The sequence below is a fragment of the Cottoperca gobio genome, chromosome 16 (genome assembly GCF_900634415.1).
Source record: "Cottoperca gobio chromosome 16, fCotGob3.1, whole genome shotgun sequence".
NCBI classification, from domain to species: Eukaryota; Metazoa; Chordata; class Actinopteri; order Perciformes; family Bovichtidae; genus Cottoperca; species Cottoperca gobio.
The window spans coordinates 24,664,227-24,678,882 of NC_041370.1; the positions used below are offsets into that span (position 1 = coordinate 24,664,227).

The 14,656-nt window shown below is 38.7% G+C and overlaps 1 protein-coding gene across 1 annotated transcript in view; it reads left to right on the plus strand.

Moving 5' to 3' along the window:
* ascc3 (activating signal cointegrator 1 complex subunit 3) overlaps nucleotides 1–14,656 on the plus strand; it is a 180,652-nt gene that overhangs the window by 146,051 nt on the left and 19,945 nt on the right. Inside the window, exons 28-34 of the mRNA XM_029451214.1 lie at nucleotides 2,908–3,053; nucleotides 7,095–7,215; nucleotides 7,751–7,893; nucleotides 10,757–10,894; nucleotides 11,051–11,171; nucleotides 11,526–11,658; nucleotides 14,465–14,590. Coding sequence (XP_029307074.1) covers nucleotides 2,908–3,053; nucleotides 7,095–7,215; nucleotides 7,751–7,893; nucleotides 10,757–10,894; nucleotides 11,051–11,171; nucleotides 11,526–11,658; nucleotides 14,465–14,590 — 928 coding nt within the window. The remainder of the gene's footprint in view (nucleotides 1–2,907; nucleotides 3,054–7,094; nucleotides 7,216–7,750; nucleotides 7,894–10,756; nucleotides 10,895–11,050; nucleotides 11,172–11,525; nucleotides 11,659–14,464; nucleotides 14,591–14,656) is intronic.

Here is a 14,656-nt window from a genome sequence, read left to right on the forward strand (position 1 = left end):
ATTACATTACACTACATTACACTACATTACATTACACTACATTACATTACGGTACACTACATTATACTACACTACATTACACTACATTACACTACACTACAATTCATTACATTACATTACACTACATTACACTATACTACATTACATTACACTACATTACATTACACTACATTACACTACATTACACTACATTACATTACATTACATTATACTACACTACATTACATTACATTACACTACATTGCATTACACTACATTACACTACATTACATTACATTACACTACACTACACTACACTACATTACATTACACTACATTACACTACATTACATTACACTACATTACACTACATTACATTACACTACATTACATTACACTACATTACATTACATTACACTACATTACATTACATTATACTACATTACACTATACTACATTACACTACATTACATTACATTACACTACACTACATTACACTACATTACACTACATTGCATTACACTACACTACATTACACTACATTACATTACACTACATTACACTACATTACATTACACTACATTACATTACGGTACACTACATTATACTACACTACATTACACTACATTACACTACACTACAATTCATTACATTACATTACACTACATTACACTATACTACATTACATTACACTACATTACATTACACTACATTACACTACATTACATTACACTACATTACACTACATTACATTACATTATACTACATTACATTACATTACACTACATTGCATTACACTACATTACACTACATTACATTACATTACACTACACTACACTACATTACATTACACTACATTACACTACATTACACTACATTACATTACACTACATTACATTACACTACATTACACTACATTACATTACATTACACTACACTACATTACATTACACTACATTACATTACATTACACTACATTACACTACATTACATTACACTACATTACATTACGGTACACTACATTATACTACACTACATTACATTACATTACACTACATTACACTATACTACATTACATTACACTACATAACACTACACTACATTACACTACATTACATTACACTACATTACACTACATTACATTACACTACACTACATTACATTACACTACATTACATTACACTACACTACATTACCGGTACATTACACTACACTACATTACACTACATTACATTACACTACATTACACTACACTACATTACATTACGCTACATTACACTACATTACACTACACTACATTACACTACATTACACTACATTACATTACACTACACTACATTACACTACATTACATTATACTACATTACATTACACTACATTACATTACACTACATTACACTACATTACATTACATTATACTACATTACATTACACTACATTACACTACATTACATTACACTACATTACATTACACTACATTACACTACATTACACTACATTACATCACCTTACATTACATTACACTACATTACATTACACTACACTACATTACACTACACTACATTACATTATACTACATTACACTACATTACACTACATTACATTACATTACACTACATTACACTATACTACATTACATTACACTACATTACACTACATTACACTACATTAAACTACACTACATTACACTACATTACACTACATTACACTACACTACATTACATTACATTACATTACACTACATTACACTACATTACATTACACTACATTACATTACATTACACTACATTACACTACATTACCGGTACATTACACTACACTACATTACACTACATTACATTACATCACACTACACTACATTACACTACATTACCGGTACATTACACTACACTACATTACATTACACTACATTACACTACACTACATTACATTACGCTACATTACACTACATTACATTACACTACATTACACTACATTACATTACACTACACTACATTACATTACACTACACTACATTACACTACATTACCGGTACATTACACTACACTACATTACACTACATTACATCACCTTACATTACATTACACTACATTACACTACATTACATTACACTACATTACATTACACTACATTACACTACATTACATTACATTACATTACATTACACTACATTACATTACACTACATTACATTACATTACATTACGCTACATTACACTACATTACATTACACTACATTACACTACATTACATTACACTACACTACATTACATTACACTACACTACATTACACTACATTACATTACACTACACTACATTACATTACACTACATTACACTACATTACCGGTACATTACACTACACTACATTACACTACATTACATTACACTACACTACATTACACTACATTACATCACCTTACATTACATTACACTACATTACACTACATTACATTACACTACATTACATTACACTACATTACACTACATTACATTACATTACATTACATTACACTACATTACATTACAGTTAATTTTGCTGACGCTTTGGTCCTAAGCGATTTACAATAAATGCAAACAATCATGACGATACAACTCCGAACACCAAACATTAGCTTCAACTAACCCTAACCTATCTAAGCTCTTTTTAAAATGTCTTGCTTGTTATTTCTACCTGAACTCTTTTGTAGATTAAAGCTCATAGCCAGTAGTTTGTGCCAATATTCTTCAATTTTGTTTCTGAAAGATTTCATTCGGACAATTTTGTTTCCAAAAATAGCATTCTAGTCAGACCAAGAAGTCTGTTGGAGGCAAATATTTCTGTATCCAAATCTTCCAAATTAGAAAACACATGCCAGTGCGAAGGTATTATAACGAAAGAGTTTCTTCCATAAACATTGTGATCAGACTGTACCATTGTCTGTTTCCAGGTGAGGACAGAGGTCCAGTGTTGGAGGTCATTGTGTCCCGGACCAACTTCATCTCCTCTCACACTTCTAGGAAGGTCCGAGTTGTGGGTCTGTCCACAGCTCTGGCCAACGCTCGAGACCTCGCTGACTGGCTTGGAATCGGACAGGTCAGATATGCATCATACAGCAGTACTAGTCTTTTACCATAGACATCAGAACATGGCTTCACACTGCTTTGTCAGAGTAGTTAGTGTTACCTTCTGACTCATTGTTATTTAGATGCAGGGATCATGTTCATAAGCTCCCTTGTTTGAGGAATAGTGAGACTGGCTTTGTGTACTGAGAACACTGCTGCAGTGAAGCCAGACACAAACCACAGTCTGTGTCTAGCTCTGTGTTTTCATGCTTCATTTGTTGCCTGCCTCTTCATATCTGATTGAATGTATATAATATTAGCAATTAAGATAAACAGATACTTTTGGCCTGGAGTTATTGTTGTACTTTATCTCTATAATCTCCTGAGTCTGTGTCTGGATGCCCTGCTTCAGTCGTAATCATCAACATGATACACAGAGGCCTTATTAAAACAATGTGACTGATATGATTTTATATTGAGGCCAATACTGAAGGTTCATGTGAGCTGCAATCTGAGGTTGCCAATAGTGAAAAAAATCCTCAAAGCAGATTATTGTCACATTCTGTTTCACTGTCCATTATTAAAAGCATGTGCTAGTACTTGATCTCTGGTTCCAGTGTCTAATACAGGGATGGGCACTTTGTGCGGCACGTGAGTCAATTTCCAGAAATCAATACAATTATTGGTTTCACAGTTGTAAACAAGCAAATAATTTGAACCAATACTAGAGGTGTGATTTACAGATGCTCACAGAGGTAAGGTGGATGAGCCGTGGGAAATGCTTGGAGAGGTTTTTTGCGCTGTGCGCTGAAATCCCCGTGTTCTTGGAGAACACCATCGAATGTGATGTGATACAAGTGCGTACTGCGCAAAACTTCCTTGCGGACGTTACATTGCATCTTAATCGCCTGAATATGCAGTTACAAGAAAGATGCCAAACCGTGTCGGATCTATAAGCGCACATGAACGCATTTCTCACTAAACTGTCTCTGTTTAAAGAAGGATTTTCATCTGACCGTCCTAACTTGGCACACTTCCCCTCATGTGAAGAGATGCGCAAAGATGCCCCCGAATGTGAGAAAACATTACCCAAGAACAGAGTCGACATATAAACAGCAGCAGCAGTTTAAGAACCGCTCTTAAGATTTCCACACCATGCATCGTGTTATCCACTGCCCCCCTCTCTGCTGCTATCAGCAAGCAGCCCCCTGAGCCGCAGCTTGAAATGTGTGAACTGCAGTCAGACAGCTTGTTTCTAGCAAAGCGCCAGGACAGGGAATTTCCTTTCGGAGACTGCTACCCGAGTCCCGATTTCCACTCCTCAGGGATTTTGCGCTCTCAATGGCCAGCATGTTTGGCCGCAGATACATCTGCAAGAGCAACTGCTCTACAATGAAGCGTCAAGTCAAGGGAGAGAAACAGACTGACAGATGAGACACTGTTCCATCTCATGCATGTTGATATTGACAATCAGTGTATTGTGCACCAGCAGGAGGCCACAAGTATCTCATTGAGATGTACAGCTGACTGATCCAGCTTTGGGGGAGGATCAGTTGACTTGGAGAACAATGCATGCTGGTTTTATGTTTATGTTTATGGTTTTATGTACTGGAATATGAAGGGAAAGTAGAAATACAATACAAAGATGAATATTAGTTGTTAAACTCAGTGTTTGATTTTGATTGAGCTATGATTTTTGAGTCCAGGAATGCAGATGATCTGTTTATGTGTAAAACTAATTAATAATTAATAATCTAATTAAATGAGTTGAAGAATTACGACTACTAAATGCATTTGAATATGAAAAATTGAAAGTTCCATAGTCGTGTTGTAATACAGAGAGAGCTGTGGAAACATGTAGAACAATAGAAATTGATACAATAAAGGTTCATTGCCTGTATATATTTAGTTATTTTCATGAAATGAGTCGCTATAGTTGGCTATTTAAATGATGTGGTTATAGTGTCCTACTGATGGAAGTGCAGGGTCACAAAGTGGCCCTCTGGTAGTGAGGACACATGTGTTGTGGCCCTCCCTCTCCTCAAAGCTCCCCGTCCCTGCTCTAATATATATACAGTGGGTTCAGAAAGTATTCAGACCCCTTCAATATTTTTCACATTTTGGTATGGTACAACATTATGCTAAAATTGTTCAAATATGTTTTCCCCTCATCAATCTACACTTGATACCCCATAATGACAAAGTGATAACAGAATTTTAGAATTATTTGCAAATGTATTAAAAATAAGAAATAGGTATTCAGAGCCTGTGCAGTGACACTTGTCAGGAGCTTCCAATTTATATTGATCATGGTTGAGATGTTCCTACACCTTCTTTGGAGTCCACCTGTGGCAAATTAAATTGATTGGACATGATTTGTAAAGACACACACCTTTCTATATAAGGTCCAACAGTTCACAATGTATTATTGTGCAAAAAACAAACCATGAGGTCAAAGGAAACCTGTGGAGCTCAGAGACAGGATTGTGTCCAGGCACAGAGCTGGGGAAAAATGTCTGCTGCATTAAAGGTTCCCAAGAATATATATAAGAATATATTCATGTGTATATATATATATATATACACATGTATACACTGCCCGTCCAAAATAAAGTTGCACACTTTGAGTATGGCACGCATTCACCGTGGCATCGTTTCGATAAGCTTCTGCAATGTTACAAATAATAATAACAATAATACATTTTATTTAGAGGTGCCTTTCAGGACACCCAAGGTTGCCTTACAGTCTGCGGAGTCTGGAAATGTTGCGGATATGGAAGAAGGCAGTCCGGGTGATGTTTTTTATGTGGGGTGCAAACAAAAGGGTGCTGTCCAGGATGACGCCAAGGCTTTTGACTTGGCTGGTGAAGGATACAGGGAATCCATCAATCATGATGTTTGGGGGTGGGTTTGTTAGGATTTTGGAGAGGGTGTTTTTGGAGCCGATGAGCAGGGCCTCAGTTTTGCTACCGTTTAGCTACTGATCTGCTTAGTTAAATCCAGGTGGTGACTTGTTTTTTGGATGGGCAGTGTATATATAAATAAATCTATATTTAGTTGCCGTGTTGTGCAATTAGTCTCTATTTCAAAATTATAAGGAAAAAAGAGAAATATTTATATTATATAATATTTATGTACTGTGTAACTGAAGTACTGTTGACCTGAGCTGAGCTCACAGGTCTATTTGTGCTTTGTTGACATTTGACAGATTTGGATGAGTTTGAGCGAAAATGCATTTTATATGTTTACTGTTTTATCATTATTTTTGAGGCAAACTCCTGAAATGACTGCTGGACCAGTGTGTCTGACATGATGGATGAATGTAGATTACAGTACATGTTTACATGCCAGGTACATTATCACAGCATTGTATGTTTAATGTGTTAAGTTTATATCTGATACTATAGTACAATATGTATATTATATTATATGGTATAATATGTTTGACACTTATGTATCCTAACATAAAGCTGCTGTCATTCTAATATTTTAGGAATTACACCTAAAATCACAATGTTTGTTTGTTTTTCTTCTGGGCAATTGCTGCTGGTCAATACATCATGAATTCTGATATCTGATATATGTCTGTAGGGATTAATCATATGTGTGCATCATTAAGGACACATTTCAGAAACACATGCCAGAGCTGTGGAGAGACAGTGTTAGTAAACAGGAATGGCATTCTGCCATCTATAGATGTGTCTGGCTGGCTGCTGCTGAGATATGCAGCCGCCCAATGCATTATCCAGGCTTTAACGATCTCTGTAGACATGCAGCAGCCCACAACACACACTAAACAATGCCCCATACTTTAAACACCATCTGATAACACTCTTCGAGTTCAGTTGTGTTCACACCCTGCACCCTTTCTCCTTATCACACAATAAACACTGCAGACACATCAAAGGTTAAACACAGCACAGCAGAGTCCAGCAGCGGCCTGCTGCTCTGGGCCTCAGTGACACTGACAGACAGTTTACATTACAGCCAGATGCTTCATGTTGCCAGCTGCTCACATTAAATCTCTTCTCTGTTTTCTTTCTTCTCCCCTCCTCTATTCTCTGTGTAACAGGTGGGTTTGTTTAACTTCCGCCCGTCTGTTCGCCCTGTACCGCTGGAGGTTCACATCCATGGTTTCCCAGGACAACACTACTGCCCCCGCATGGCCAGCATGAACAAGCCTACCTTCCAAGGTGCAGCTCCATGTACATGTGATGTACACATGCTTTCAGCAACATTCATACATATGTACATTTCTTTTGTTGTCGGCTTTTCGTCCAGCCGGCTGTATGTAAAGTCACTGCTGCAATGTTAAAGTGCTGGAAACTGAATATCTTTTGTATAATGCTGACGTTATTATAATACAAGGGGCATCTTTTTTTAAACCAGTAATCCACATCTATACTTTCTGTACTGCATTGTGATCCATCTTCAGCTTTTCTTGACCCAAACTAAGGAACTAATGGGCTTGTGGCGGAGTACCACAGAGCGGGTCGGGAAGTATTGATAGACTAACACATTGTTGGTTTGAGTTTTTCTTGGGATTTGTATATGTACTACATAGAATAAAGTTGTATCCTCAACACGTCTGCACATGTGCTGCACGCACAAGAAAGGGCAGCTTGAATCACTTCCATCAAAGCACCCAAAATAGTTCTAAAACAGTTACTGGAGCGGAAACAAATAATCAATACACAGTGTGTGAAACTTGTTTTTACATCTTTACAGCGATACGCAGCCACTCCCCAGCCAAGCCAGTGCTGATTTTTGTCTCATCACGACGGCAAACTCGACTGAGCGCCCTGGACCTCATCGCCTTCCTGGCCACAGAGGACAACCCCAAACAGTGGCTGCACCAGGACGAGAGAGAGGTACGTTAACACTGTGTGCAGGAGGCACAGTGTGAGCAGCACTTTCTGAATGTGTCATATTGAGAGTAGGTCGCCCACATTTTGACACTCACAGAGCGCAACACACAATCACTGTAGTTACTGATCAACCATAAGCATCAAATGGTGAGGTGCAGGGTAGCATGGTGAGAACATGAGGAAGACGAAGCGTCACACTGGCAAGGAGGTGTAAGGTGTGCTGGAAAATAAAACCCATGAGAAAATGACTTTCTTCACACTGCTCAAAACTGCTCCGGTGCAGCTCTTCAAAACATTATCTCCCCTTCCACTCACATACAGTATATAGCATAAGAGCCCGCCTTTCCACTTCAGACACAACTTGAGAGTGGAGAGTTGAGAAGATTATACAAATATATAATGTATAACATAATATATGTAATATATGTATAACAAATATACATTGTTTTCTTAACTTATTCATAATAACAGGCCTCAATTCATTCTTCAATATGTAAACATAAATACTGTACATTCAAAATAAAGACATTATTTGTACACCACTCAGTATTAATCTTAATTAGCTGTCATTTCATCAACATCCTTTATCTAACCAAACCTGAGAACCTGCCTACTACACGCCACATGTAAGGACTGCTGAAGAACTTCCATGCCAGAAAGAAATAAACTTCACATTAATGCTAAGAACATTTCTTTGTCTTTGTCAATTGATATTGGAACCATAACTTCAGTACAGAAAACAAAGACTGCGTGAGAGAATGTCTACGTTTCTTAACAAAGAGGGCTGAGCAAATAGTCAGTACTGATGGCTTGACGTTGTCCTTACACATTTAGCACATGTGGGCAGGTATTAAGCTCTGTGGTAAACAACATCAGACTCAGGGACTTTGCTAAAGCCATGAGTGTAGAGAACTGATACTCTTGCCAAATATGTGCAAACATAAGCAGATGTGTACGTCGCTCTAATGAATTTCCTCCACTTCTAATGTGTATTTCTACGGTTGCCCTTTTCTTTTGCTCTCCCTCCACCTTTTGCTGAATTGTGCTGATGCTCCATTTCTCTGTGTAAGTGCTGGTTTAAGTGTAATCACAGATGGAATTCAACCCAACTTGTGCCGGAAAAGCCTGTGTCATCCTCCATTATATTATCTGTGCGTACCTTGGGATCAGTTCAAGATGGGAGCAAATGGCTCCTCTGGGTTCACATTTGAAAAGTAAGCTAATATTAGTACAACAATTGGATATCCAGGCCTTATTGAACATATACTGTGCTTACCTCGACATGCCAGTGTAACAGTGTTACACAGAGAGAGAACGAGCCACTGGTTTTACAGTCACATGGTTTTGTAAATGTGTCATAAAGTTGAAGAGGATTTGTAGTCACATCTCTGTAAGACGGTCATCAGTGAATGAGCACCTGGTCATTTACTGTATAGTATAGTCTACAGTAAATATTTATTCTGGTCTTCGTTGCATTGTTACTTTATATTTGCCCAGTTGGCAGCAATTTTGGACTTTGTGGTGTTAGGACCAATGGAAGCGTGAACTTAGTATGTTGAGGTGTAATGAACAATAGGAGGAGCTGAAAGTGAATATAATCAAAGAGTCACATAGTCATTGATGGTGACTATTTTCCCTAAATAAGACATAGATCTTACAGTTTATATTAACTATGGTTCGATCTGTCTAAATATAGTTTAAGTTAAGCTTCCAGAGGATGTGCTGCATGGAGATTTAGAATGTATAATCAGTACTTTTCAGACATAGGCATACTCCAATTTCCATAAACAAAGCAAAGCATCACTGAGCTTCAATTCTTTACTGGGTCATAAATCTTGTGTATTGCTCCGTGGCACAAAGGGCCATTGTTTAATAGCTCCTAAAAGGCTGAGGGCTGATCTTCTAGAGGAAAGTATGGCTAATCTTTGCTATAATTTGGCAAAAATAGCAGAAGGCTTGGGGAAAGCTCACTTCCTGACAATCATTTCAACCATCACCTTCTAGATTTACTATAAGTGTACATGCAGCATTATTAATTCAACTATGATGTATTCAAGTTTAAAAATGATGCATAAGGAACCGATAAAGTCCTGAATTTGCGTTCCTGAATGCTCAATGCAAATATGTGCTGCCTTATAACAGAGGCCCAGGTTCTATATGTGTGTCCCCAGCCTCTGTGTGTGTTCCGCTGACATATGCTGTTGCCTGCTGCTTCTCTGCACTGGCCCGTGTAGCAGCTCAGCTCCCTGCGGTTTGACTGACAGGCTTCTGGCGATAGCTGCTTAACTCTCACCGGGGGTCACACACTGCCTCAAATCCCCTCTCCCACCTGACAGCTCTTTCTGCCTCTGCTGCTGCCCCAAACACACTCTCTTCTCTCTGGGCTGCATTTCCACTTGCACCTTCCGACACAAGAGGGTGGTGCACCGAAGCACAACCGACACTGAACATTTCCAGGCGTCCATAATGTTGCAATTTACTCTAATGAAGTGAATACACAGTGTGAAAGGGTTAAAGTTCTATGATGAAAACACAGACAACACCCAGACCAGGTAGCGACCTGTCAATCACAAGCTCGCCCCGCCCTAAAGCATACCCTTCTTTATTTACTAAATGACCATTATGCTGTATTGAAGAAGATTATAGATTGAGAATATAAACTCATCAGGAAAATGTTTATAGGTAATAAATCAAGTAAGAAGTCGGGTCATTTTCTCATAGACTTCTATACAACCGGACTTCTTTTTGCAGCCAGTGCAGTCGCCCCCTGCTGGCCATTAGCAAGCATGCAGCTTTAAGGCACATATGTGTTGGATGTTGTGTCTGTCCTTGGTCTAACATTGTCTGTGCTCTGGTTTGTCTGTAGATAGAGGCTATCATTGCCACAGTAAGGGATTCCAACCTGAAGCTCACGCTGGCCTTTGGGATCGGCATGCATCACGCAGGCCTGCATGAGAGAGACAGAAAGACCGTGGAGGAGCTGTTTGTCAACTGTAAGATCCAGGTACGGCCTCACACTATACACCACACCTGAACTCACTGCTTGACCATTTTTTAAAGACAAATAAAAAATTGCATTCAATCTTTTTCATGTATTTAACTTGTTTCAAGATTCCTCCTGCGATGTATCATTTCAGTACGTTCTCATCCCTTTTCTCAGGTTTTGATTGCCACCAGCACTCTGGCTTGGGGGGTGAACTTCCCTGCTCACCTGGTGGTCGTGAAGGGAACTGAATACTACGACGGCAAAACCAGGCGCTACGTGGACTACCCCATTACAGGTATATAGTCCCGTCAGTTAGGTATTATCTCATCGGCACATACAGTTCCGTTTGTTTTAATCTACCATAAAATAATCAATGTTTACAATGTGTAATGTTGGCAATGTAATGAATTTGCCCTTCATGAAACCTTAAGGGAAGATTCCTATTTTGGCCATCATGATGATTGTGTGTCACACAATATATTTACATTACTTTGTATCAATATACTGAGGGAAAGTGTATCATTTTAAAAACATTGCAATTAAGCTTTGGATAATTCTGAAGGAAGTCCTGGAATAGACAACAAAGTGACAATAAAGACTCACTTCTTTGCATCTTATTTAAAACTTGTGACGTGTGTGCTGTGTGTAGATGTTCTGCAGATGATGGGGCGAGCAGGTCGTCCTCAGTTTGATGACCAGGGCAAAGCAGTTATCCTCGTCCATGACATCAAGAAGGATTTCTACAAGAAGTTCCTCTATGAGCCTTTCCCTGTTGAGTCCAGGTAACAGTCACATGTCTCTGGGATTAAGGGGGTTCAGTTCAGTATCATTCATAGATGAGCAGGTAGCAGCAGTTATTGGTGAGCATTATTCCTGATGGCCATGCTGAGAGCAGACTGGACTCAGAGATGCTTGGCGCATGTAGAGCTGCAGGTGTTTAGTGACGCAGTACTAGAGTAACAGACAAGTATATGAATATAATTATGAAAATGGAATAATCCGTGACGGGTTTGTATTGCAGAAAAGGTTGATGAGAGTCGAACATGTCTTCAGGCACCATTGTTGACAATCAGTCTATCTATTGTGCTCTCATGCTTCATAATAATGTTGGAAGTTGTGTGTCTCCATTTCTGTAAAGGAGTTAACCTCTGACTACTTCATCATTAGAGGTTAGTCAGGAGAGCTTCTAATGGACACACAAGACTAAGAACCTGATAGTATTATAGAAATGAGTCCATATACAGTGTATACAGGACTGTCTCAGAAAATTAGAATATTGTGATAAAGTTCTTTATTTTCTGTAATGCAATTAAAAAAACAAAAATGTCATGCATTCTGGATTCATTACAAATCAACTGAAATATTGCAAGCCTTTTATTATTTTAATATTGCTGATTATGGCTTACAGCTTAAGAAAACTCAAAAATCCTATCTCAAAAAATGAGAATAGTTCCTCAGACCAAGTAAAAAAAAAAGATTTATAACAGCAAAACAAAATCAAACATTTGAAAATGTCCATTAATGCACTCAGTACTTGGTTGGGAATCCTTTTGCACGGATTACTGCATCAATGCGGCGTGGCATGGAGGCAATCAGCCTGTGGCATTGCTGAGGTGTTATGGATGCCCAGGATGCTTCAATAGCGGCCTTTAGCTCATTAGCATTGTTGGGTCTGGTGTCTTTCAGCTTCTTCTTCACAATACCCCACATATTCTCTATGGGGTTCAGGTCAGGGGAATTGGCAGGCCAATCGAGGACAGTAATGCCATGGTCAGTACACCAGTTACTGGTGGTTTTGGCACTGTGGGCAGGTGCCAGATCATGCTGGAAAATGAATTCCTCATCTCCATAGAGCTTTTCAGCAGACGGAAGCATGTAGTGCTCTAAAATCTCTTGGTACACAGCTGCATTTACTCTGGGCTTGATGAAACACAGTGGACCAACACCAGCAGCTGACATGGCTCCCCAAACCATCGCTGACTGTGGGAACTTCACACTGGATTTCAAGCAACTTGGATTTTGCTCCTCTCCAGCCTTTCTCCAGACTCTGGCGCCTTGACTTCCAAATGAAATACAAAACTTGCTTTCGTCTGAAAAGAGGACTTTGGACCACTCTGCAACTGTCCAGTGCTTCTTTTCCATAGCCCAAGTCAGACGCTTCTTCCGTTGTCTTGAGTTCAGAAGTGGCTTGACCATGGGAATACGGCTATTGTAGCCCATTTCCCGGACACGTCTGTGAACAGTGGCTTTTGATACCTGGACTCCAGCTTCAGTCCACTGTCTTTGAAGCTCCCCCAAATTCTGGAAGCGACTCTTCTTCACAATGCTGTTAAGAGATGCGGTCATCTCTCTTGGTTGTGCAGCGTTTCCTGCCACATTTCCCCCTTCCAACAGACTTTTTGTGGATGTGCTTTGAAACTGCACTCTGTGAACAGCTTGCTCTTTGAGACATTTCTTTTTGTGTCTTACCCTCCTGATGGAGGGTGTCAATGATGGTCCTCTGGACAGCAGTCAGATCAGCAGTCTTCCCCATACTTGTGATTTAGTTTACTGAACCAAGCTGAGTGTTTTTCAAGGCTCAGGAAACCCTTGCAGGTGTTTCGAGTTAATTAGACGATTCAAGTGATTCGTTGAAGACCCTACTAGTATACTTTTTCATGATATTCTAATATTTAGAGATAGGATATTTGAGTTTTCTTAAGCTGTATGCCATAATCAGCAATATTAAAATAATAAAAGGCTTGCAATATTTCAGTTGATTTGTAATGAATCCAGAATGTATGACATTTTTGTTTTTTTAATTGCATTACAGAAAATAAAGAACTTTATCGGAATATTCTAATTTTCTGAGACAGTCCTGTATAGTCAATAGTGTAGTGCAAGCCTCTTGTTTAAAACTGTTGGATGTTAGTGCTGAGACAATACCTGACTTTCAATAATGATAGCAAACCACTCTTTTTGTGTGATACCTTGAGAGAAATGTACACTTGTTTGGTTGTCTGGGGTTTTTACCCCATTTTTCCATTTACCAAAGTTAAACTAAGGTAAGCTTATCAAACGCTAAATGTTGTCTAAACATTAGCAGCTGCGCACATTGTTTTACTTTTTTAAATGACACGTAACACAATAGAACATTTAGATTTAAATCGGGAGTTATATATTTAAACATTTGGACAGCAGTTTTTCATTCTTGGTGCTGCGACAATCAATTAAGCTGCCAATTATATTATCATGGATGATGATGATGGATTTTCCAGAACAATCACAGTTTCCCAGAGTCCAAGGTGACATCTTCAAATGTTTTGTGTTCTGTATTCTGTTTACGATATTATAGGACAGGAAAAAAGCAACAAATGTTCACATTGTTTTTGCATTTTAGCTTGAAGAATTGATCAAACAAATTATCTTAATTGTTGGTAAATGTTAGCTGTTCATCCACTAATCAATTCACCAGATAATGTACTTAGTGGAACAGACTTATTTCTGTTAGTACAAGTTTTGAGGTTTGAAAACCTACTTGACCGGTTGATAATAATCAGGCTCTGTCATTTTGAAGGTGATCAGCCTGTGATTGTGTGTTGTTCCCAGCCTCCTCAGCGTGCTGTCAGACCATCTGAATGCTGAGATTGCTGCAGGAACCGTCTCATCCAAACAAGATGCAATGGACTACATCACCTGGACGTACTTCTTCAGGCGGCTGGTGATGAACCCGAGGTTAGAAGAACCTGCTCACACCACATATCATTACCCACAGCAGCAGATCATGCAGTTCAAGCTAAA